Genomic DNA, 26,751 nt, shown 5'->3' with positions numbered 1-26,751 from the left:
CTTCCTTCCTTGTCTTGCAGCTGAGTTCATGGGAAGATGCTCTCGTGGTAGCTGGTGGCGCTCAGGTAAGAGTCTGTGTTACCTGACGCTGTCCAGTAAATGTTGCACGTGTTTAACGTGTTGTTTTTTTCTCTCTTTGCAGGTGCCGCACATGAAGATGGTGGTAAATCAGGTAAATCTTTGGTGATAAGAGTTATATTTGTTGGTTTTCTCGGCTCACCTTGTTGTTTTCTTTTGTCCCCCAGGTGCCGGAGTTCGGCAAAGAAATGATGGAGGCAGTGCTGAATCGAAAGATGCTGCGAGGACTGGTGAGTATGGCGCGGTGCTGCAGCTGGAGATGCGAAGCGTACTGAAATTATGTTCTTTCCAGGTCCGGAGGCGAGATGGATCCGGAAACAGGTGAGGAATTTGAAAATAGTTTGTTTTCTAACCTTGTTCTTTTCTTTCCTCTTTGTTTTAGGAGCTCCAGATTCGAGGCGGGCATGGCAGAAGACCGGATGCTGACTGCAGGCACGGTGAGCTTTACATGTTAACGCGAAGCATGTGCTGCTGTTCGGGCGTGGTTTAAATAGCCTCCAAAGTAGTTCCAGGTAAGAAGTTCCCCAGCACCACGCCCGAGTAAAAAATAGTCCCTGTAATAAAGTAGTCCCATCCAGGCCTCACGTTGGCTTGGACTCACTTGCAGCATGGTCTGCATCAGGTAAGTAAAGTCTATGAGCCTGGCGTCTATGGCTCCAGGACTGATTTCTATGATGAGCCTGGTGCCTAAGGCACCAGGACTGAACACAAACAGCCCCCAGCCGGGGCTGTTGGGGTTTTGATAAGTATCTGGATGCCTGCTCCCGGAGCTGATGGGCTTGGTCCTGAAGCCCGGGGGTAGGCATCATGATAGCACTCCCCCCCCAAGGCCTCTCCTAAAGTTGTTCTTCCCCTTGGCCCTGGCTTGTCTGGGAAGTCCCGATGGAATCTCTTCACCAACCGAGGTGCATGAACGTGGTCACTAGGCTCCCATGACCTTTCTTGTGGTCTGTAGCCCTTCCAATCGATTAAATAAAAAAGTTTTGATTTAACCATCTTGGAGTCCAGGATATTTTTTACCTCGAATTCAGGTTCTCCATCTATCAAGATGGGGTCGGGTGGTTTGGTTAATCTTGTTCCTGGTTGAACTGGTTTTAAAAGTGAAATATGAAAGACAGGATGAATGCGCATATTAGAGGGTAATTCCAATTTGATGGCCAACGGGTTGATAATGGCCTTAACGGTGTAAGGTCCCAAATATCTAGGGTTAAAAGTCTGAGTCCCTTTTAGAGGTATCTGTTTTGTAGCCAACCAAACTTGATCCCCAATCTGATATCGTGGAGCATCGCTTCTATGTTGATCAGCATTTTTCTTGTATTTCTCTTTCGCTTGTTTCAAATGATCTGTTGCCTCCATAAAGGCTTGTGTAATAGTAGAGTGCAAATGACTAACTGCGGGCATTTGTAAGTGCTGAGGCGAATCTAGTTCTGAGGTTCGAGGGTGATGTCCATATATAGTATAAAAGGGGCTTTGTCCGGTTCCTGAATGTACAGAGTTATTGTATGCATACTCGGAAATCCATAAAATATCTTTCCAATTACTTTCGGTCTGGTGTAGCATGCAATGTAGGTACTGTTGAAGGGTGTGGTTGGTCCTCTCCGTCTGAACATCGGTCTGGGGATGGTGACTGGTTGATAACCTCACGTTGATTTGCGCCAATTGACAACATTTCTTCCAAAAATGTGAAATTAATTGACTACCTCGGTCAGAGACCAATACGGAAGGAAATCCGTGTATTCGAACAATGTTTTTGAGGAACTCCTTGGCCAGAATTGAAGCAGAAGGTAATCCCCTTAAAGGAATAAAGTGGGCCATCTTGGAAAAAAGATCCACAATAACTAGAATGGTGTTAAATCCATTACATGGAGGTAGGTCTGTAATAAAGTCTAAAGATAAGGTGTGCCATGGTGTAGGTGGAATATCCAAAGGTTGTAAATGCCAGCTGGTTTTTTCTTCTGACTTTTGTTTTGGGCACAAATGCCACAAGACATCACAAATGACTTTACGTCTTTTCGCCAGGTGGGCCACCAGAATTGTCTCTTGATTTTAGCTTCAGTTTTTGCGATACCTGGGTGCCCTTCCATCAGGGTGTCATGATAATTGGAGATGACTAGTTCTTGTAGTTCCTCCTGTGGTAGAAATAGTCGCCCTTGATAATAAGGTAGGTCATTGATGACTGAGTAGTCCGGGCCTTTCTTTACCCAGTCCTGCAGGGCTGTTGGATCGAAGAGTTGTTGGATTTTTATGTGAATATCCTCTAGTGTCTGTAGAGTAGTTATGCCAAGAATTCTTTGTTCTGAAATTATAAGCACCGGTTCCGGGTTCGCATAATCTTCTCCCATCCCTATTCGGGATAAGGCATCTGCCTTGCCATTTTTACAGCCTGGTCGATAAGTGATCACGAAATCGAACTCGCCAAAGAACAATGCCCATCAAAGTTGGCGCGACGATTGGGCTTTGGCTGTTTTTAAATACTGCAAGTTCCGGTGATCGGTGATTACAGTAATGGTATGCCTGGCACCGAGAAGATAATGCCGCCAAGCCTTGAAGGCGGATTTGATGGCTAATAATTCTTTATCGGTAACCGCATAGTTTAACTCGGGTGCCGAGAACTTTCTGGACCAAAATGCTACTCGGTGAAGTTGACCGGTTTCAGGATCCTTCTGGGACAGGACAGCTCCCATGGCTAAACTGGATGCATCAGTTTCTCCTATGTATGGAAGCTCAGGGCGTGGATGCTTTAAGACAGGTGCAGACGTGAATTTCCCTTTCAGCTCTTGGAAGGCCTTTTCAGCCTCTTCGGTCCACAAGAAGCGTTTGTTTTTTAGCAAAAGTGCTGTGATGGAGTGTACAACATGTGAGAAATCCGGAATAAATCTGCGGTAGAAATTAACAAATCCGAGCATGCTTTGTACCCCTTTAACTGAACTGGGTGATGGCCACTTGAGAATTGCGTCCACCTTTCGAGAGTCCATTCGGACTCCTTTTGGAGTCAGGATAAATCCAAGGAATTCAACTTCCGTAGTATGAAAAACAAATTTTTCCAATTTTGCACATAACTTGTGCTGGCGTAGTTTCTCAAGGACTGCACGCATGTGCTTAACATGGTCTGATTCTTAGGAGGAGTGCACTAGAATATCGTCTATGTATACGACAACACAGACGTCAATGAGTTCACGAAGGACATCGTTCATAAAATACTGGAAGGCTGCTGGTGCATTGCACAACCCGAAGGGCATCACCTGATATTCGAATAATCCGTACTTGGTGCGAAAGGCAGTCTTCCATTTGTCACCTTTCTTTACACGTACCAGATGATATGCCCCTCTGAGATCCAATTTAGTGTAGATGCAAGCATCCTTTACTTGGTCTAGTAATTCGGGGATCAGAGGCAATGGGTATCGGTTCTTCACCGTAATCTGATTTAATGCGCGGTAGTCTATGCATGTTCTGAGGTCACCTTCCTTTTTAGGCACGAAGAACAAAGCTGAGGATGCAGGGGACTTGGATGGACGAATAAAGCCATTAGCAAGGTATTATTGGTCCAAGTATTGTCGTAGGTGAAGGTTTTCGGGTTCCATAAGGGCGTAGATCCTACTGCATGGAGGTTGTGCACCGGGTATGAGGTCGATTTGACAATCGTATGATCTGTGAGGTGGTAAGGTGTTTGCCTGTTCTTTTTGAAAAACATCCTGGAATTCGTGATATTCCTGAGGTAACTGCGCAACTAGATTAGCGACTGTGGCCAGGCCTTTGTTCAAGGTTTTTTTCCGGGTAACAGGTGTGTGCACAATCCAGGAAGGTTATTCTCTTCTCTCGCCAATCAATACTAGGATTATGTGTTTCCAACCAAGGTATCCCCAGTATTATTTGGAACTGTGGGGCTTTGATTAAATCAAACACAATAGTCTCTCGATGCCCATCTTGACCCAACAGTGTCATCTCTGTGGTGGAATGAGTTACAGGCCCAGAGGCAATTTCAGTTCCATCAACTGTGGTGATGACATCTGAAGAGGTTTTTTTGCAGAAAGGTAGATTCATCCTAGAAGCCAACTCGTGGTCCATATAGTTTCCTACAGCCCCGCTATCAATGTATGCCCTTACTGCGTGTATACGTGATGGCTGCCTTGGATCAATAAGGACCATTGGTATGATTAGGTGCGAGGTCTGAGTGTCCTTCTTCAAGCTCGGCAAGCGGACCTATACGCTTGTCGGGCGTGGTCGTTTCCCAAATCAGGTTCTTTTTTATTTATATCAGCGACTCCGACTATTTTCTTGGATGGTTTTATAAGGCAATCCCGTAGAAAATGTCCTGAGGCCCCACAGTATAGACACAATTGCATCTGCCGTCTCCTTTCTCTTTCCTTTGGAGTTAAGGGTCCCTTAACCCTCCGATCTGCATAGGTTCTGCTGCATCTGTTCCTTTGGGGTTGACGTTGGGTTTAACCAATACCCTATTCTCAAACTTAGCTCGGTAAGCCTTTCTATTCTGAAGTCGATGGTCTAACTGGACCACTAAGTCTATATATTCTGCGCAATCCTGAGGTGGGTTCACAACTTGGGCCAAAATATCTTTAAGTTCTCCCCGAAGTCCACGATGAAATAGTGTAATTCGTTTTACCTCTGGCCATCCGGTTTCCACCACCAACCTATTAAAGGTTGCGATATAGGTTAACAGATCCTGGTTACCTTGTCGTAGGGATAAAAGTTAGTTATCCAGGGCCTGTCCCTGGGAATGTCTAGCGAATAGTCTTTCCATGCTCATTTGAAAACCCTGAAATTCCCGAAGAAGAGGGTCATCCTGATTGACTAGTGGAATCGACCAATCAGCTGCTCTGCCACTCAAATATGATAATACAAAAGCTACTTTGGCTTGGTCATTTGGAAAAGCTCCAGGTCTGCTTAAAAAGTGCAAGCGACATTGGTTCATAAACACGGCAAACCTTTTTGGGTCCCCGGCAAAGCGTTCAGGTGGAGCTAAAGGAATAGCCCTGGTAAAACCACTTGCACCGGATTGCTCGATGAAACAGGAGTTGGATTCCCCCCGAGTCCTGGTAAAGTTGTTTGCCCTGCTTGGTTTTGCAGCAGCTGCCTAGCCAGGTCGTCAGTGCGTTCCTTCGAGACAATCAGTTCTCTCCTGGGGGCATTAGTCTCTTGACGAGCGGAGTGCACTTCCGCCCTAAATTCCCCCAATAATTGGGCCAGTTGGTCGGTTTTTGAGGTTTCCATAACGCCCGGGTGGGGATTTATAGAAAGGCTTTGCGTTCTGTTACGCTCACCTGGCTCCCACAGGAGCGTCGGTCGGACCCGGACGGCTGCGGTCTCCACCAACGTGATGTGTAGTGCTGAGATGACTGACTGGACTGGCCCTCCAAATCTTGTCTGCTTGACCCGTAGAAGTATTCTCCTGCAAGTGGAGAGATGGATTTAGCCACCCGTGGATTCAAGTGATGGCACCCCCCCCACAGTCCTCTCCACTAATCACCTCAGAAGTGCCCTCTCAGCAATCTCACCTTATACTCTTGAAAGATGAGCTCTCCATCCTGCATGGATTGCAGGGACGCGTTGATGCCAGTTACTTCACTGGTTTGAAGGCGTGGGAGAGTACCGGAGAGTATTGACTCTGAGGTTCCTGGCGAGGACCAGTAAGTATCAAGTTCATAGAGTTCAATATGTGCGATGTTGACTCTTGTTCCCCCCTTCCTTCCTTGTCTTGCAGCTGAGTTCATGGGAAGATGCTCTTGTGGTAGCTGGTGGCGCTCAGGTAAGAGTCTGTATTACCCCACGCTGTCCGGTAAATGTTGCACGTGTTTAACGTGTTGTCTTTCTCTCTCTTTGCAGGTGCCGCACATGAAGATGTGGAGAGTTATAGAATAATGCCTCCGGTGGTAAATCAGGTAAGTCTTTGGTGATAAGAGTTATATTTGTTGGTTTTCTCGGCTCACCTTGTTGTTTTCTTTTGTCCCCGAGGTGCCGGAGTTCGGCGAAGAAATGATGGAGGCAGTGCCGAATCGAAAGATGCTGCGAGGACTGGTGAGTATGGCGCGGTGCTGAAGCTGGAGATGCAACGCGTACTGAAATGATGTTCTTTCCAGGCCCGGAGGCGAGATGGATCCGGAAACAGGTGAGGAATTCGAAAATAGTTTGTTTTCTAACCTTTTCCTTTTCTTCCCTCTTTGTTTTAGGAGCTCCAGATTCGAGGCGGGCGTGGCAGAAGACTGGATGCTGACTGCAGGCACAGTGAGCGTTACGCTGCTGGATGCAGAATAATGCGAAGCGTGTGCTGCTGTTCGGGCGTGATTTAAATAGCCTCCAAAGTAGTTCCAGGTAAGAAGTTCCCCAGAACCACGCCCGAGTAAAAAATAGTCCCTGTAATAAAATAGTCCCATCCAGGCCTCACGTTGACTTGGACACACTTGCAGCATGGTCTGCATCAGGTAAGTAAAGTATATGAGCCTAGCGCCTATGGCTCCAGGACTGAACCCAAACAGCCCCCAGCCGGTGCTGTTGGGGTTTTGATAAGTATCTGGATGCCTGCTCCCGAGCTGATGGGCTTGGTCCTGAAGCCCGGGGGTAGGCATCATGACAGCAATTAGCTCGATGTAATCGAAGATAATTCAGGGAAGCATTACACACATCAGAGGAAATATTACAGAAATATGAAAAGGAAAAAAGTATTGCTGAGGTGTTAAGTTCTTTTTCACTGTATACATTTTTTTCACGAATAGCATAAATGTCAATGCTTCATGTTTTTCAAGTTTACTGACAACCATCAACCAAAGTTGTCACAAAATATCAGTAAACCACGTTTATATAAAAGTAAACGTTTCTTGACGATGGCAAAAGTATTTGACTAAACACTAGTGTGTCTGTAGTCATTCTACTTGAGCTTGTGTGTCTTGTTTTACTGTTTGCTTTTGCGCTCCATCTTGGTAACTGCCTGCACATGCTCAGCGTCCCCTGCATGTTATTGTTGTTCACTCTCCTTCCAGGAGAGTTTTAGAGGTGCAGCATGTCGTGTTCATTCTCTGAGAGCTGTGGATGGAGTTGCTCCCCTTCACCCTCATTGGCAGAGAGAAAGAAAGCATTGGGCTTGATTTAAGTGGAACGAATTGCTTTAATGTTTACAATTAGCTGCTCATCTGAATCCATACCCTAACATAGATATGCAAGCTTGATGCCCAGAGTCCTCCCCTGATCCCTTCTTCTTGCAGTTCCTCCCCCTTTTCCTCCCCAATTACTCCCACTGCGAACCTGCACCCCCCACATCCAGAGCTCCCTCCCCCTCTGTATCCCTGGCATAGCTAAAGACGTAAAGATGCTGGGCGCCCACCTAGATGCCTCTCTCTTGCTCACTTGTCAAGTCAATGGCATCTCCTCCTCGGCCGCCCACATCGTCAAACTGATCAATGCTTGCAGCCCCTTCCTGTCCGCTGACAATCGCCTCACAATTGCCCGCGCAGTCGTAAGTGCCAAGATGGACTACTGCAACGCCTTGCTGGTCGGCACCTCCCAGCGCAATATTCACAAACTGCAAGTGATACAGAACAATGCCATCCGCTTGGCCCTGAACATCCTCACCAAGAGTGCATCTCATCTGCAAGGAAAACAGCTCATTGGTGACCCATTCAAGAATAAATCAAATTCAAAATACTAACCATCACCCACAAATGCCTCTCCAAGACAGCCCCCCATACCTCATCCAGACGTTCACAACGGCTCAATCATCTAGACCAACCAGAATTGCCTACGTGAACCGACTCACTGAACCAAAATTCCCTGTCCAAACTCCTAAACAGCCTTGCAGGCAAAATCGGTGCCTCGCACCACCCTGCAGTCACCAAAACCTGGCTGCCCTGTCAAACCACCAACAATCACTGTACATTGAAAAACAACCCCTAAAGCCTCAACCTGCCACAGCAACCCAACTGTCTATCTACATCCCCCAAACACTTAACAAGCCCCCAGAACCATCATGTATATAAAGAGTGGATGGGCAGGAAACACTTTTAGGTGTTTTTGAACCATTGGCCCTGTAGCAAGGCCGCCAAGTAGTGAATCGGGAAGTGCCCTACGCCCAAACCTTCCCGGGGGGGGGGGGGGGTAACGCGTTCCTCATTGCCCCAGGACCCTCCTTCCCTCCCATGAAAACAAGGCATAAATGATCAGCCCCCTATAGGCAGATAAAGCCTGGCAGGACTCCAGTGTAGACATGGCAAAGACCTGCCCTGCCCCGCCGCAGCTTCAGTCCAGGTTGTTGTCTGTATTACTTATTCTTTTTCCACGGTTTAGTTATGGTGGTGAAGCATCGGGTCACCAGCAGGGTGTGTCTGTTCATAGGGCCCTGGGCCCTCACACTGTTTGGACAGACTGCAGTTCCACTGTAAAACGCTGGAGCTGCTCAACTCTCTAATCTTTCCACATGGTCCCTGTTTTTTTGTAAGGTATGCCTTCGATCTCAAGACTTATTCCGTGCATCTGCCTGGGTGCCGCCACATCTGCTACGAAGAAGCGCAAGTGCCACTCTGCTGCGCTGGCTACTGGGGACCTGAATGCCAAGGTGAGGGGGCTTTTTATTAATTGTGTTTTATGAGAGAAAATGTACTTTAAGCATAGCTCTGACATCCATCCAAGTGCTGCTATCAAGGCCCGTGACCTGGGTGTTCCCTCATCCCCTCCCCCATGGTAGCAAGCCATGACCAATCGCACACGCACACACTGGAATCTGGACACAGAAATTATTCTACGTATTGGCACAGAAGAAACTTGGCTTGGGTTTCAAATAGGAGAGGGTTAATTAATGAAAGTGTCTGTTTACATGTACTGCCAGGTTGGCAGCACCTAAAGGCGACAACCAGCGGGTTATGACAGTCATGGGATGCACCCCCATTCCTTCATGGGTTCCCCATCCTTCCCACCGGTCCTACCACAGGTTCCGATCTTTCCTTTTATGAAGTTTCAGAATGCTTACGTGATAGAATAAGTGAGTAACGTCCAATTCTGTATGGCCCGAAGGCCACACCCTGGTAGGAGGCTTAGTAGGCGTTCACAGACACTAGATGATAGCGTTGCTAGACCTCTCTGTTCCGTATGGCTGAGTGGAGCTTCCCTGGTAGGAGGCTTAGTAGGAGTTCACAGACACTAGATAAGAGCGTTGCTAGAGCCCTACGTTCCGTATGGGCCGGTGGATGTTAAGATCAATACTGAAATGCAAGTAAGTTCAGCTCCATTTGAGATGTCCACTCACATGAAGGAGCGCTTACACCCATGGATCATTTGGAAAAAGAAACATATGAGGTAATGGAAATTCAGCATGAAAGGGCCGAGATATGGGAAGGCATCCACCGGGTCCATTCCCCACCCCTTCCCATAAATAAGGAGTCCGCTATGGAGGGGGTGGACGTAGTGATTAAAATATGGCAGTGTGACGACTTCGCGTGCTGTGTTGGCGGTCAGGGAACTGCTCAAAGCGTTTTAGCAGCAGAGAATATGGCAGAAAGAGGGAGCTTTTCCTCGCGCTGCATGTCATTAGAGGAGAGCGTAATGGGCGGAGGAAGCAGTTTGCGGACTGTGACTGGAAATACGTGTATTGGAGAGCGTGGTTCGGGTGATGAAGAGTATCCGCCGAAGATGACTGCTGCGAGTGAAATGATGACGTCACTGGCTGCAGGGTTAACCCCTTCATACCACGAGAGCGACGGTTGGCCTGATGTAAAGAATTTGCCTCATTCGAATGCAATGGAAACACTTTGGGTTGTTTCTAAGGCTGGTTGGCCTTACACCACAGCTAGCGGATATTGGAGAGAAGGAGTAACGGAGAACTCATCTATGAGCGGGCCCAATTCCAAAATGTGTGTGGATCACAACAAGGTTTATATTTTGATTCCGGATGTGTCGGGGGAAGGAGCTTTCTATAAGAACTATGTACGATGTTTGATGGTACCTGGGGACTCTGCTTTGAGTTTGCCATGGAGGGTGAGTGAAGATAATTATAACGCAGTAAGTTCCAATTATAGTGGTTGTACTGTTTCAACGTTGTCAGAACAAGATTGTGATTTTGTAAAGCCTCAAGAGCCAGCAGGGAGGCGGCTGGACGACGCACCATCTATTTGTAAGTGGATTGATGACATTTTTGGGAACTTTAAGGAGTTGCCTTCACTAGTGGATAATGAGTTTCTGGGAAGTACTCAATTGTATCCTGTCAGCACAAAAGACAGTGAATGTTCGGAGTTGGCATGGGTTCATGAATATTTTGGAAATTTTAAAGAGCCTCTGAGAAAGAAGATATTTTGCTAATGTGGCTCTCGAAAAAAAAATAATAACTAAGGGGGGTTAATGAGGATATGTTAACTATTTGTCATTGGCTCTTTCCAACTAATAATAACCCTTCCTTTGCAGCAAAATGGCTTAAGTTGTTGTCCATCACACTATGTGCATTGTTTTTAGTTTTACATTGAGCGGACTACTGTCCATTACATGTGTTGCACGTGTGAAAAGGTGCAATGGTTGAGGTGAACCGTTGAGCGGACTACTGTCCATTACATGTGTTGCATGTATGAAAAGGTGCAATGGTTGAGGTGAACCGTTGAGCGGACTACTGTCCATTACATGTGTTGCATGTGTGAGAAGGGGCAATGGTTGAGGTGAACCGTTGAGCGGACTACTGTCCATTACATGGGTTGCATGTGTGAAAAGGTGCAAGGGTTGAGGTGAACCGTTGAGCGGACTACTGTCCATTACATGTGTTGCATGTGTGAAAAGGTGCAAGGGTTGAGGTGAACCGTTGAGCGGACTACTGTCCATTACATGTGTTGCATGTGTGAAAAGGTGCAAGGGTTGAGGTGAACCGTTGAGCGGACTACTGTCCATTACATGTGTTGCATGTGTGAAAAGGTGCAAGGGTTGAGGTGAACCGTTGAGCGGACTACTGTCCATTACATGTGTTGCATGTATGAAAAGGTGCAATCGTTGAGGTGAACCGCTGAGCGGACTACTGTCCATTACATGTGTTGCATGTGTGAGAAGGGGCAATGGTTGAGGTGAACCGTTGAGCGGACTACTGTCCATTACATGGGTTGCATGTGTGAAAAGGTGCAATGGTTGAGGTGAACCGTTGAGCGGACTACTGTCCATTACATGTGTTGCATGTGTGAAAAGGTGCAATGGTTGAGGTGAACCGTTGAGCGGACTACTGTCCATTACATGTGTTGCATGTGTGAAAAGGTGCAAGGGTTGAGGTGAACCGTTGAGCGGACTACTGTCCATTACACTGTCTGTATAAGAAGGGAGTGTTACAGGCTAGGGTGCATAATTGTTATAAATTGCATCTTTGCACTTCAGCGCATGTGTTGATTTATTCTTGCATCATACCCCGCCATACTAGGTTACTTCATGGGGTATTGGGGGATTAGATTTCCCGCCACAAGGTGCAAGTGTGTGATCTTCCTAATTTCAGGTGGCACTATGGTTGAAAACGTTGTTTTTCCACTGGTTACATCACTAAGGTCTTTGTGGGAACTGGTCACACTTATTTTGTTTGTAGTGTAAAAATATTGCTCTAACTACATCTGTAAATTAACTTCAGGTGTGGTTTATACAGTTTAAGGATATTATCTTTATTGTTTCACTGATTTCTCATGTGAATCTTAAAAGTTTGCTTTAGATAAAAGGTAGTAATTGATAGTGATGGTGTTGGTACCATTTGTGATATTATCAGTCATGCAGTCATGCAAGGTTTTTGTTTTGTCATTGGTGGACATGGGGGTAGTTGATTGAGGGCTGGCTCCCTAGTTTTCGGAAGTTGTGGTAATGGCCTGCCACAACTCAGATGGTGGTTATGGATGTTGAAGTGTTTATAAAAATGTTCAGTATTTCAATTTTATCAATTATTTACATTACAGCTGAGTACATTATGAATGATGAAATGTATAATATTCTTTATGGAAAATGTTTATTTCCTAGTGCAAAATTTCTCTCTGTTTTGTCATTTTTCAAAAAGTTAAAGGGGGGAGATGTGTTAAGATCAATACTGAAATGCAAGTAAGTTCAGCTCCATTTGAGAATGTTTCTTTGGAATGTTTATGTACGTATTCAGGGAACGTTCCCTTGAGAATCAGTTGGGAGCTTGCTCAGTTGTTATCTGGACCGGTGGATGCCTTTTCCCTGCCTTCATACTTACCTGTTAACTTCTAAATAAATATACTTATAAAGTACAGAGCGCGTGTTCTTCATTCTGACATAACCTCAATGGACAATCTAACAGTGGAGCTTCCCTGGTAGGAGGCTTAGTAGGAGTTCACAGACACTAGATGATAGCGTTGCTAGACCTCTCTGTTCCGTATGGCTCAGTGGAGCTTCCCTGGTAGGAGGCTTAGTAGGAGTTCACAGACACTAGATGATAGCGTTGCTAGACCTCTCTGTTCCGTATGGCTCAGTGGAGCTTCCCTGGTAGGAGGCTTAGTAGGAGTTCACAGACACTAGATAAGAGCGTTGCTAGAGCTCTACGCTCCGTATGGCTCAGTGGAGCTTCCCTGTAGGAGGCTTAGTAGGAGTACACAGACACTAGATGATAACGTTGCTAGACCTCTCTGTTCCGTATGGCTCAGTGGAGCTTCCCTGTAGGAGGCTTAGTAGGAGTACATAGACACTAGATGATAGCGTTGCTAGACCTCTCTGTTCCGTATGGCTCAGTGGAGCTTCCCTGGTAGGAGGCTTAGTAGGAGTTCACAGACACTAGATGATAGCGTTGCTAGAGCTCAACGCTCCGTATGGCTCAGTGGAGCTTCCCTTGTAGGAGGCTTAGTAGGAGTTCACAGACACTAGATAATAGCGTTGCTAAACCTCTCTGTTCCGTATGGCCTAGTGGAGCTTCCCTTGTAGGAGGCTTAGTAGGAGTTCACAGACACTAGATAATAGCATTGCTAGACCTCTACGTTCCGTATGGCTGAGTGGAGCTTCCCTGGTAGGAGGCTTAGTAGGAGTTCACAGACCCTAGATAATAGTGTTGCTAGACCTCTCTGTTTAGTATGGCTCAGTGGAACTTCCCTGGTAGGAGGCTTAGTAGGAGTTCACAGACCCTAGATAATAGTGTTGCTAGACCTCTCTGTTCCATATGGCTCAGTGGAGCTTCCTTGGTAGGAGGCTTAGTAGGAGTTCACAGACACTAGACAATAGCGTTGCTAGACCTCTCTGTTCTGTATGGCCCAGTGGAGCTTCCCTTGTAGGAGGCTTAGTAGGAGTCCACAGACACTAGATAAGAGCGTTGCTAGACCTCTCTGTTTAGTATGGCTCAGTGGAGCTTCCCTGGTAGGAGGCTTAGTAGGAGTTCACAGACACTAGATAATAGCGTTGCTAGACCTCTCTGTTCCGTATGGCCGAGTGGAGCTTCCCTGGTAGGAGGCTTAGTAGGAGTTCACAGACCCTAGATAATAGTGATGCTAGACCTCTCTGTTTAGTATGGCTCAGTGGAGCTTCCCTGGTAGGAGGCTTAGTAGGAGTTCACAGACACTAGATAAGAGCGTTGCTAGACCTCTACGTTCCGTATGGCCCAGTGGAGCTTCCCTGGTAGGAAGCTTAGTAGGAGTTCACAGACACTAGATAAGAGCGTTGCTAGAGCCCTACGTTCCGTATGGCTCAGTGGAGCTTCCATGTAGGAGGCTTAGTAGGAGTTCACAGACACTAGATGATAGCGTTGCTAGACCTCTCTGTTCCGTATGGCTCAGTGGAGCTTCCCTGGTAGGAGGCTTAGTAGGAGTTCACAGACACTAGATGATAGCGTTGCTAGACCTCTCTGTTCCGTATGGCTCAGTGGAGCTTCCCTGGTAGGAGGCTTAGTAGGAGTTCACAGACACTAGATAAGAGCGTTGCTAGAGCTCTACGCTCCGTATGGCTCAGTGGAGCTTCCCTGTAGGAGGCTTAGTAGGAGTACACAGACACTAGATGATAACGTTGCTAGACCTCTCTGTTCCGTATGGCTCAGTGGAGCTTCCCTGTAGGAGGCTTAGTAGGAGTACATAGACACTAGATGATAGCGTTGCTAGACCTCTCTGTTCCGTATGGCTCAGTGGAGCTTCCCTGGTAGGAGGCTTAGTAGGAGTTCACAGACACTAGATGATAGCGTTGCTAGAGCTCAACGCTCCGTATGGCTCAGTGGAGCTTCCCTTGTAGGAGGCTTAGTAGGAGTTCACAGACACTAGATAATAGCGTTGCTAAACCTCTCTGTTCCGTATGGCCTAGTGGAGCTTCCCTTGTAGGAGGCTTAGTAGGAGTTCACAGACACTAGATAATAGCATTGCTAGACCTCTACGTTCCGTATGGCTGAGTGGAGCTTCCCTGGTAGGAGGCTTAGTAGGAGTTCACAGACCCTAGATAATAGTGTTGCTAGACCTCTCTGTTTAGTATGGCTCAGTGGAACTTCCCTGGTAGGAGGCTTAGTAGGAGTTCACAGACCCTAGATAATAGTGTTGCTAGACCTCTCTGTTTAGTATGGCTCAGTGGAGCTTCCCTGGTAGGAGGCTTAGTAGGAGTTCACAGACACTAGATAATAGCGTTGCTAGACCTCTCTGTTCCGTATGGCCGAGTGGAGCTTCCCTGGTAGGAGGCTTAGTAGGAGTTCACAGACCCTAGATAATAGTGATGCTAGACCTCTCTGTTTAGTATGGCTCAGTGGAGCTTCCCTGGTAGGAGGCTTAGTAGGAGTTCACAGACACTAGATAAGAGCGTTGCTAGACCTCTCTGTTCCGTATGGCTCAGTGGAGCTTCCCTGGTAGGAGGCTTAGTAGGAGTTCACAGACACTAGATAAGAGCGTTGCTAGAGCTCTACGCTCCGTATGGCTCAGTGGAGCTTCCCTGTAGGAGGCTTAGTAGGAGTACACAGACACTAGATGATAACGTTGCTAGACCTCTCTGTTCCGTATGGCTCAGTGGAGCTTCCCTGTAGGAGGCTTAGTAGGAGTACATAGACACTAGATGATAGCGTTGCTAGACCTCTCTGTTCCGTATGGCTCAGTGGAGCTTCCCTGGTAGGAGGCTTAGTAGGAGTTCACAGACACTAGATGATAGCGTTGCTAGAGCTCAACGCTCCGTATGGCTCAGTGGAGCTTCCCTTGTAGGAGGCTTAGTAGGAGTTCACAGACACTAGATAATAGCGTTGCTAAACCTCTCTGTTCCGTATGGCCTAGTGGAGCTTCCCTTGTAGGAGGCTTAGTAGGAGTTCACAGACACTAGATAATAGCATTGCTAGACCTCTACGTTCCGTATGGCTGAGTGGAGCTTCCCTGGTAGGAGGCTTAGTAGGAGTTCACAGACCCTAGATAATAGTGTTGCTAGACCTCTCTGTTTAGTATGGCTCAGTGGAACTTCCCTGGTAGGAGGCTTAGTAGGAGTTCACAGACCCTAGATAATAGTGTTGCTAGACCTCTCTGTTCCATATGGCTCAGTGGAGCTTCCTTGGTAGGAGGCTTAGTAGGAGTTCACAGACACTAGACAATAGCGTTGCTAGACCTCTCTGTTCTGTATGGCCCAGTGGAGCTTCCCTTGTAGGAGGCTTAGTAGGAGTCCACAGACACTAGATAAGAGCGTTGCTAGACCTCTCTGTTTAGTATGGCTCAGTGGAGCTTCCCTGGTAGGAGGCTTAGTAGGAGTTCACAGACACTAGATAATAGCGTTGCTAGACCTCTCTGTTCCGTATGGCCGAGTGGAGCTTCCCTGGTAGGAGGCTTAGTAGGAGTTCACAGACCCTAGATAATAGTGATGCTAGACCTCTCTGTTTAGTATGGCTCAGTGGAGCTTCCCTGGTAGGAGGCTTAGTAGGAGTTCACAGACACTAGATAAGAGCGTTGCTAGACCTCTACGTTCCGTATGGCCCAGTGGAGCTTCCCTGGTAGGAAGCTTAGTAGGAGTTCACAGACACTAGATAAGAGCGTTGCTAGAGCCCTACGTTCCGTATGGCTCAGTGGAGCTTCCATGTAGGAGGCTTAGTAGGAGTTCACAGACACTAGATAATAGCGTTGCTAGACCTTCCTGTTCCGTATGGCCGAGTGGAGCTTCCCTGGTAGGAGGCTTAGTAGGAGTTCACAGACCCTAGATAATAGCGTTGCTAGACCTCTCTGTTCCGTATGGCCCAGTGGAGCTTCCCTGGTAGGAGGCTTAGTAGGAGTTCACAGACCCTAGATAATAGTGTTGCTAGACCTCTACGTTCCGTATGGCTCAGTGGAGCTTCCTTGGTAGGAGGCTTAGTAGGAGTTCACAGACACTAGACAATAGCGTTGCTAGACCTCTCTGTTCTGTATGGCCCAGTGGAGCTTCCCTTGTAGGAGGCTTAGTAGGAGTTCACAGACACTAGATAAGAGCATTGCTAGACCTCTACGTTCCGTAGGGCCGAGTGGAGCTTCCCTTGTAGGAGGCTTAGTAGGACTTCACAGACACTAGATAAGAGCGTTGCTAGACCTCTACGTTCCGTATGGCCCAGTGGGGCTTCCCTGGTAGGAGGCTTAGTAGGAGTTCACAGACACTAGATAAGAGCGTTGCTAGAGCCCTACGTTCCGTATGGCTCAGTGGAGCTTCCCTGGTAGGAGGCTTAGTAGGAGTTCACAGACACTAGATAATAGTGTTGCTAGACCTCTCTGTTTAGTATGGCCCAGTGGAGCTTCCCTGTAGGAGGCTTAGTAGGAGTTCACAGACACTAGAAAATAGCGTTGCTAGACCTCTCTGTTCCGTATGGCCGAGTGAAGCTTCCCTGGTAGGAGGCTTAGTAGGAGTTCACAGACCCTAGATAATAGTGTTGCTAGACCTCTACGTTTCATATGGCCCAGTGGAGCTTCCCTGGTAGGAGGCTTAGTAGGAGTTCACAGACACTAGATAAGAGCGTTGCTAGAGCTCTACGTTCCATATGGCTCAGTGGAGCTTCCTTGGTAGGAGGCTTAGTAGGAGTTCAGAGACACTAGACAATAGCGTTGCTAGACCTCTCTGTTCCGTATGGCCCAGTGGAGCTTCCCCTGTAGGAGGATTAGTAGGATATCAGAGACACTAGATAAGAGCGTTGCTAGACCTCTATGTTCCGTATGGCCCAGTGGCGCTTCCCTTGTAGGAGGCTTAGTAGGAGTTCACAGACACTAGATAAGAGCGTTGCTAGGGCTCTACGTTCCGTATGGCTCAGTGGAGCTTCCCTGGTAGGAGGCTTAGTAGGAGTTCACAGACACTAGATAATAGCGTTGCTAGACCTCTCTGTTCCGTATGGCCTAGTGGATCTTCCCTTGTAGGAGGCTTAGCAGGAGTTCACAGACACTAGATAAGAGTGTTGCTAGACCTCTACGTTCCGTATGGCCCAGTGGAGCTTCCCTGGTAGGAGGCTTAGTAGGTGTTCACAGACACTAGATAATAACGTTGCTAGACCACTACCTTCCGCATGGCCCAGTGGAGCTTCCCTGGTAGGAGGCTTAATAGGAGTTCACAGACACTAGATAATAGCGTTGCTAGACCTCTCTTTTCCGCATGGCCCAGTGGAGCTTCCTTGGTAGGAGGCTTAGTAGGAGTTCACAGACACCAGATAATAGCATTGCTAGACCACTCTGTTCCGTATGGCTCGATGGTGTTTCCCTGGTAGGAGGCTTAGTAGGAGTTCACAGACACTAGATAATAGCGTTGCTAGACCTCTACGTTCCGTATGGCCCAGTGGAGCTTCCCTTGTAGGAGGCTTAGTAGGAGTTCACAGACACTAGATAAGAGCGTTGCTAGACCCCTACGTTCCGTATGGCTCAATGGAGCTTCCCTGTAGTAGGCTTAGTAGGAGTTCACAGACACTAGATAATAGCGTTGCTAGACCTCTACGTTCTGTATGGCCCAGTGGAGCTTCCCTTGTAGGAGGCTTAGTAGGAGTTCATAGACACTAGATAAGAGTGTTGCTAGACCCCTACGTTCCGTATGGCTCAGTGGAGCTTCCCTGGTAGGAGGCTTAATAGGAGTTCCCAGACAATAGATGATAGCGTTGCTAGACCTCTCTGTTCCGTATGGCCCAGTGGAGCTTCCCTGGTAGGAGGCTTAGTAGGAGTTCACAGACACTAGATAAGAGCGTTGCTAGAGCTCTCTGTTCCGTATGGCCCAGTGGAGCTTCCCTGGTAGGAGGCTTAGTAGGAGTTCACAGACACAAGATAATAGCGTTGCTAGACCTCTACCTACCGTATGGCCGAGTGGAGCTTCCCTGTAGGAGGCTTAGTAGGAGTTCACAGACACTAGATAATAGCATTGCTAGACCTCTCTGTTCCGTATGGCTCGATGGAGTTTCCCTGGTAGGAGGCTTAGTAGGAGTTCTCAGACACTAGAGAATAGCGTTGCTAGACCTCTCTGTTCCGTATGGCCGAGTGGAGCTTCCCTGGTAGGAGGCTTAGTAGGAGTTCACAGACACTAGATAAGAGCGTTGCTAGACCTCTACCTACCGTATGGCCGAGTGGAGCTTCCCTGTAGGAGGCTTAGTAGGAGTTCACAGACACAAGATAATAGCGTTGCTAGACCTCTCTGTTTAGTATGGCTCAGTGGAGCTTCGCTGGTAGGAGGCTTAGTAGGAGTTCACAGACACTAGATAATAGCGTTGCTAGACCTCTCTGTTCTGTATGGCCCAGTGGAGCTTCCTTGGTAGGAAGCTTAGTAGGAGTTCACAGACATTAGATAATAGCGTTGCTAGACCTCTACGTTCTGTATGGCCCAGTGGAGCTTCCCTTGTAGGAGGCTTAGTAGGAGTTCATAGACACTAGATAAGAGCGTTGCTAGACCCCTACGTTCCGTATGGCTCAGTGGAGCTTCCCTGGTAGGAGGCTTAATAGGAGTTCCCAGACAATAGATGATAGCGTTGCTAGACCTCTCTGTTCCATATGGCCCAGTGGAGCTTCCCTGGTAGGAGGCTTAGTAGGAGTTCACAGACACTAGATAAGAGCGTTGCTAGAGCTCTCTGTTCCGTATGGCCCAGTGGAGCTTCCCTGGTAGGAGGCTTAGTAGGAGTTCACAGACACAAGATAATAGCGTTGCTAGACCTCTACCTACCGTATGGCCGAGTGGAGCTTCCCTGTAGGAGGCTTAGTAGGAGTTCACAGACACTAGATAATAGCATTGCTAGACCTCTCTGTTCCGTATGGCTCGATGGAGTTTCCCTGGTAGGAGGCTTAGTAGGAGTTCTCAGACACTAGAGAATAGCGTTGCTAGACCTCTCTGTTCCGTATGGCCGAGTGGAGCTTCCCTGGTAGGAGGCTTAGTAGGAGTTCACAGACACTAGATAAGAGCGTTGCTAGACCCCTACCTACCGTATGGCCGAGTGGAGCTTCCCTGTAGGAGGCTTAGTAGGAGTTCACAGACACAAGATAATAGCGTTGCTAGACCTCTCTGTTTAGTATGGCTCAGTGGAGCTTCGCTGGTAGGAGGCTTAGTAGGAGTTCACAGACACTAGATAATAGCGTTGCTAGACCTCTCTGTTCTGTATGGCCCAGTGGAGCTTCCTTGGTAGGAAGCTTAGTAGGAGTTCACAGACACTAGATAAGAGCGTTGCTAGAGCTCTACGCTCCGTATGGCTCAGTGGAGCTTCCATGTATGAGGCTTAGTAGGAGTTCACAGACACTAGATAATAGCGTTGCTAGACCTCTCTGTTTAGTATGGCTCAGTGGAGCTTCGCTGGTAGGAGGCTTAGTAGGAGCTCACAGACACTAGATAATAGCGTTGCTAGACCTCTCTGTTTAGTATTGCTCAGTGGAGCTTCGCTGGTAGGAGGCTTAGTAGGAGTTAACAGACACTAGATAATAGCGTTGCTAGACCTCTCTGTTCTGTATGGCCCAGTGGAGCTTCCCTGGTAGGAGGCTTAGTAGGAGTTCACAGACACTAGATAAGAACATTGCCAGAGCTCTACGTTCCGTATGGCTCAGTGGAGCTTCCATGTAGGAGGCTTAGTAGGAGTTCACAGACACTAGATAATAGCGTTGCTAGACCTCTCTGTTCTGTATGGCCCGGTGGAGTGTCCCTGGTAGGAGGCTTAATAGGAGTTCACAGACACTAGATAATAGCGTTGCTAGACCTCTCTCTTCCGTATGGCTCAGTGGAGCTTCCCTGGTAGGAGGTTTAGTAGGAGTTCACAGACACTAGATAAGAGCGTTGCTAGACCTCTACGTTCTGTATGGCTCAGTGGAGCTTCCCTGTAGGAGGCTTAGTAGGAGTTTACAGACAATAGATAATAGCGTTGCTAGACCTCGATGTTCCGTATGGTCCAGTGGAGCTTCCCTTGTAGGAGGCTTAGTAGGAGTTCACAGACAGTAGATAATAGCGTTGCTAAACTTCTCTGTTTCGTATGGCCCCGTGGAGCTTCCCTGGTAGGAGGCTTAGTAGGAGTACACAGACACTAGATAATAGCGTTGCTAGACCTCTCTGTTCCGTATGGCCCGGTGGAGTGTCCCTGGTACGAGGCTTAATAGGAGTTCACAGACACTAGATAATAGCGTTGCTAGACCACTCTGTTCCGTATGGCTCAGTGGAGCTTCCCTGGAAGGAGGCTTAGTAGGAGTTCACAGACACTAGATAAGAGCGTTGCTAGACCTCTCTGTTCCGTATGGCCCAGTGGAGCTTCCCTGGTAGGAGGCTTAGTAGGAATTCACAAACACTAGATAAGAGCGTTGCTAGACCTCTATGTTTCGTATGGCTCAGTGGAGCCTCCCTCTAGGAGGCTTAGTAGGAGTTCACAGACACTAGATAATAGCGTTGCTAGACCTCTATGTTCCGTTTGGTCCAGTGGAGCTTCCCTTGTTGGAGGCTTAGTAGGAGTTCACAGACAGTAGATAATAGCGTTGCTAGACCTCTCTGTTCCATATGGCCCGGTGGAGCTTCCCTGGAAGGAGGCTTGGTAGGAGTTCATAGACACTAGATAATAGCGTTGCTAGACCTCTACGTTCTGTATGGCCCAGTGGAGCTTCCCTGGTAGGAGGCTTAGTAGGAGTTCACAGACACTAGCTAAGAGCGTTGCTAGAGCTCTACGTTCCGCATGGCTCAGTGGAGCTTCCATGTATGAGGCTTAGTAGGAGCTCACAGACACTAGATAATAGCGTTGCTAGATCTCTCTGTTCCGTATGGCCCAGTGGAGCTTCCCTGGTAGGAGGCTTAGTAGGAGTTCACAGACACTAGATAAGAGCGTTGTTAGAGCTCTACGTTCCGAATGGCTCAGAGGAGCTTCCATGTAGGAGGCTTAGTAGGAGTTCACAGACACTAGATAATAGCGTTGCTAGACCTCTCTGTTCCGTATGGCCCGGTGGAGCGTCCCTAGTAGGAGGCTTAATAGGAGTTCACAGACACTAGATAATAGCGTTGCTAGACCTCTCTGTTCCATATGGCTCAGTGGAGCTTCCTGGTAGGAGGTTTAGTAGGAGTTCACAGACACTAGATAAGAGCGTTGCTAGACCTCTACGTTCCGTATGGCTCAGTGGAGCTTCCCTGTAGGAGGCTTAGTAGGAGTTCACAGACACTAGATAATAGCGTTGCTAGACCTCTCTGTTCCGTATGGCCCAGTGGAGCTTCCCTGGTAGGAGGCTTAGTAGGAATTCACAAACACTAGATAAGAGCGTTGCTAGACCTCTATGTTTCGTATGGCTCAGTGGAGCCTCCCTCTAGGAGGCTTAGTAGGAGTTCACAGACACTAGATAATAGCGTTGCTAGACCTCTATGTTCCGTTTGGTCCAGTGGAGCTTCCCTTGTTGGAGGCTTAGTAGGAGTTCACAGACAGTAGATAATAGCGTTGCTAGACCTCTCTGTTCCATATGGCCCGGTGGAGCTTCCCTGGAAGGAGGCTTGGTAGGAGTTCATAGACACTAGATAATAGCGTTGCTAGACCTCTACGTTCTGTATGGCCCAGTGGAGCTTCCCTGGTAGGAGGCTTAGTAGGAGTTCACAGACACTAGCTAAGAGCGTTGCTAGAGCTCTACGTTCCGCATGGCTCAGTGGAGCTTCCATGTATGAGGCTTAGTAGGAGCTCACAGACACTAGATAATAGCGTTGCTAGATCTCTCTGTTCCGTATGGCCCAGTGGAGCTTCCCTGGTAGGAGGCTTAGTAGGAGTTCGCAGACACTAGATAAGAGCGTTGCTAGAGCTCTACGTTCCGAATGGCTCCGAGGAGCTTCCATGTAGGAGGCTTAGTAGGAGTTCACAGACACTAGATAATAGCGTTGCTAGACCTCTCTGTTCCGTATGGCCCGGTGGAGCGTCCCTAGTAGGAGGCTTAATAGGAGTTCACAGACACTAGATAATAGCGTTGCTAGACCTCTCTGTTCCATATGGCTCAGTGGAGCTTCCTGGTAGGAGGTTTAGTAGGAGTTCACAGACACTAGATAAGAGCGTTGCTAGACCTCTACGTTCCGTATGGCTCAGTGGAGCTTCCCAGTAGGAGGCTTAGTAGGAGTTCACAGACACTAGATAATAGCGTTGCTAGACCTCTATGTTCCGTATGGTCCAGTGGAGCTTCCCTTGTAGGAGGCTTAGTAGGAGTTCACAGACAGTAGATAATAGCGTTGCTAGACCTCTCTGTTCCGTATGGGCCGGTGGAGTGTCCCTGGTACGAGGCTTAATATGAGTTCACAGACACTAGATAAGAGCATTGCTAGACCTCTCTGTTCCGCATGGCTCAGTGGAGCTTCCCTGTGGGAGGCTTAATAGGAGTTCACAGACACTAGATAATAGCGTTTTTAGACCACTATGTTCCGTATGGCTCAGTGGAGCTTCCCTGGTAGGAGGCTTAGTAGGAGTTCACAGACACTAGATAATAGCGTTGCTAGACCTCTCTGTTCCGTATGGCTCAGTGGAGCTTCACTGGAAGGAGGCTTAGTAGGAGTTCACAGACACTAGATAAGAGCGTTGCTAGACCTCTCTGTTCCGTATGGCCCAGTGGAGCTTCCCTGGTAGGAGGCTTAGTAGGAATTCACAGACACTAGATAATAGCGTTGCTAAACCTCTCTGTTCCGAATGGCCCAGTGGAGCTTCCCTGGTAAGAGGCTTAGTACGAGTTCACAGACACTAGATAATAGCATTGCTAGACCTCTCTGTTCCGTATGGCCGAGTGGAGCTTCCCTGGTAGGAGGCTTAGTAGGAGTTCACAGACACTAGATAATCGTGTTGCTAGACCTCTCTGTTCCATATGGCTCAGTGGAGCTTCCCTGTAGGAGGCTTAGTAGGAGTTCACAGAGACTAGATAAGAGCGTTGCTAGACTTCTATTTTTCGTATGGCTCAGTGGAGCTTCCCTGTAGGAGGCTTAGTAGGAGTTCACCGACACTAGATAATAGCGTGCTAGACCTCTCTGTTCCGTATGGCCCGGTGGAGTGTCCCTGGTACGCGGCTTAATAGGAGTTCACAGACACTAGATAATAGCGTTGCTAGACCTCTCTGTTCAGTATGGCTCAATGGAGCTTCCCTGGAAGGAGGCTTGGTAGGAGTTCATAGACACTAGATAATAGCGTTGCTAGACCTCTATGTTCTGTATGGCCCAGTGGAGCTTCCCTGGTAGGAGGCTTAGTAGGAGTTCACAGACACTAGCTAAGAGCGTTGCTAGAGTTCTACGTTCCGCATGGCTCAGTGGAGCTTCCATGGATGAGGCTTAGTAGGAGTTCACAGACACTAGATAATAGCGTTGCTAGACCTCTCTGTTTAGTATGACTCAGTGGAGCTTCGCTGGTAGGAGGCTTAGTAGGAGCTCACAGACACTAGATAATAGCGTTGCTAGACCTCTCTGTTCTGTATGGCCCAGTGGAGCTTCCTTGTAGGAGGCTTAGTAGGAGTTCATAGACACTAGATAATAGCGTTGCTTGACCTCTCTGTTCCGTATGGCCCGGTGGAGCGTCCCTAGTAGGAGGCTTAATAGGAGTTCACAGACACTAGATAATAGCGTTGCTAGACCTCTCTGTTCCGTATGGCTCAGTGGAGCTTCCCCGGTAGGAGGTTTAGTAGGAGTTCACAGACACTAGATAAGAGCGTTGCTAGACCTCTACGTTCCGTATGGCTCAGTGGAGCTTCCCTGTAGGAGGCTTAGTAGGATTTTACAGACAATAGATAATAGCGTTGCTAGACCTCTATGTTCCGTATGGTCCAGTAGAGCTTCCCTTGTAGGAGGCTTAGTAGGAGTTCACAGACAGTAGATAATAGCGTTGCTAGAACTCTCTGTTCCGTATGGCCCGGTGGAGCTTCCCTGGTAGGCGGCTTAGTAGGAGTTCACAGACACTAGATAATAGCGTTGCTAGACCTCTCTGTTCCGTATGGGCCGGTGGAGTGTCCCTGGTACGAGGCTTAGTAGGAGTTCACAGACACTAGATAAGACCGTTGCTAGACCTCTCTGTTCCGTATGGCCCAGTGGAGCTTCCCTGGTAGGAGGCTTAGTAGGAATTCACAAACACTAGATAAGAGCATTGCTAGACCTCTATGTTTCGTATGGCTCAGTGGAGCCTCCCTCTAGGAGGCTTAGTAGGAGTTCACAGACACTAGATAATAGCGTTGCTAGACCTCTATGTTCCGTTTGGTCCAGTGGAGCTTCCCTTGTTGGAGGCTTAGTAGGAGTTCACAGACAGTAGATAATAGCGTTGCTAGACCTCTCTGTTCCATATGGCCCGGTGGAGCTTCCCTGGAAGGAGGCTTGGTAGGAGTTCATAGACACTAGATAATAGCGTTGCTAGACCTCTACGTTCTGTATGGCCCAGTGGAGCTTCCCTGGTAGGAGGCTTAGTAGGAGTTCACAGACACTAACTAAGAGCATTGCTAGAGCTCTACGTTCCGCATGGCTCAGTGGAGCTTCCATGTATGAGGCTTAGTAGGAGCTCACAGACACTAGATAATAGCGTTGCTAGATCTCTCTGTTCCGTATGGCCCAGTGGAGCTTCCCTGGTAGGAGGCTTAGTAGGAGTTCACAGACACTAGATAAGAGCGTTGCTAGAGCTCTACGTTCCGAATGGCTCAGAGGAGCTTCCATGTAGGAGGCTTAGTAGGAGTTCACAGACACTAGATAATAGCGTTGCTAGACCTCTCTGTTCCGTATGGCCCGGTGGAGCGTCCCTAGTAGGAGGCTTAATAGGAGTTCACAGACACTAGATAATAGCGTTGCTAGACCTCTCTGTTCCATATGGCTCAGTGGAGCTTCCTGGTAGGAGGTTTAGTAGGAGTTCACAGACACTAGATAAGAGCGTTGCTAGACCTCTACGTTCCGTATGGCTCAGTGGAGCTTCCCTGTAGGAGGCTTAGTAGGAGTTCACAGACACTAGATAATAGCATTGCTAGACCTCTATGTTCCGTATGGTCCAGTGGAGCTTCCCTTGTAGGAGGCTTAGTAGGAGTTCACAGACAGTAGATAATAGCGTTGCTAGACCTCTCTGTTCCGTATGGGCCGGTGGAGTGTCCCTGGTACGAGGCTTAATAGGAGTTCACAGACACTAGATAATAGCCTTGCTAGACCTCTCTGTTCCGTATTGGCTCAGTGGAGCTTCCCTGGAAGGAGGCTTAGTAGGAGTTCACAGACACTAGATAAGAGCATTGCTAGACCTCTACGTTCCGTATGGCTCAGTGGAGCTTTCCTGTGGGAGGCTTAATAGGAGTTCACAGACACTAGATAATAGCGTTTTTAGACCACTACGTTCCGTATGGCTCAGTGGAGCTTCCCTGGTAGGAGGCTTAGTAGGAGTTCACAGACACTAGATAATAGCGTTGCTAGACCTCTCTGTTCCGTATGGTTCAGTGGAGCTTCCCTGGAAGGAGGCTTAGTAGGAGTTCACAGACACTAGATAAGAGCGTTGCTAGACCTCTCTGTTCCGTATGGCCCAGTGGAGCTTCCCTGGTAGGAGGCTTAGTAGGAATTCACAGACACTAGATAATAGCGTTGCTAAACCTCTCTGTTCCGAATGGCCCAGTGGAGCTTCCCTGGTAAGAGGCTAAGTAGGAGTTCACAGACACTAGATAATAGCATTGCTAGACCTCTCTGTTCCCTATGGCCGAGTGGAGCTTCCCTGGTAGGAGGCTTAGTAGGAGTTCACAGACACTAGATAATCGTGTTGCTAGACCTCTCTGTTCCATATGGCACAGTGGAGCTTCCCTGTAGGAGGCTTAGTAGGAGTTCACAGACACTAGATAAGAGCGTTGCTAGACCTCTCTGTTCCTTATGGCCGAGTGGAGCTTCCCTGGTAGGGGGCTTAGTAGGAGTTCACAGACACTAGATAATCGTGTTGCTAGACCTCTCTGTTCCATATGGCTCAGTGGAGCTTCCCTGTAGGAGGCTTAGTAGGAGTTCACAGACACTAGATAAGAGCGTTGCTAGACCTCTCTGTTCCGTATGGCCGAGTGGAGCTTCCCTGTTAAGAGGATTAGTAGGAGTTCACAGACACTAGATAATAGCATTGCTAGACCTCTCTGTTCCGTATGGCCGAGTGGAGCTTCCCTGGTAGGAGGCTTAGTAGGAGTTCACAGACACTAGATAATCGTGTTGCTAGACCTCTCTGTTCCATATGGCTCAGTGGAGCTTCCCTGTAGGAGGCTTAGTAGGAGTTCACAGACACTAGATAAGAGCGTTGCTAGACCTCTATGTTTCGTATGGCTCAGTCGAGCTTCCCTGTAGGAGGCTTAGTAGGAGTTCACCGACACTAGATAATAGCGTGCTAGACCTCTCTGTTCCGTATGGCCCGGTGGAGTG

At 48.1% G+C, this 26,751-nt stretch overlaps 1 protein-coding gene across 1 annotated transcript in view; it reads left to right on the top strand.

Annotated features, from left to right (window-relative positions):
- The window catches only part of STAB2 (stabilin 2), a 1,783,079-nt gene that overhangs the window by 58,828 nt on the left and 1,697,500 nt on the right, over window positions 1-26,751 (top strand). Inside the window, exon 3 of the mRNA XM_069629923.1 lies at window positions 8,523-8,638. Coding sequence (XP_069486024.1) covers window positions 8,523-8,638 — 116 coding nt within the window. The remainder of the gene's footprint in view (window positions 1-8,522; window positions 8,639-26,751) is intronic.

Source organism: Ambystoma mexicanum, chromosome 12 (assembly GCF_040938575.1).
Source record: "Ambystoma mexicanum isolate Mex_15411 chromosome 12, UKY_AmexF1_1, whole genome shotgun sequence".
NCBI lineage: Eukaryota > Metazoa > Chordata > Amphibia > Caudata > Ambystomatidae > Ambystoma > Ambystoma mexicanum.
The sequence above is the reverse complement of the archived record's forward strand: the minus strand, read 5'-3'. Positions and strand labels throughout refer to the sequence as shown.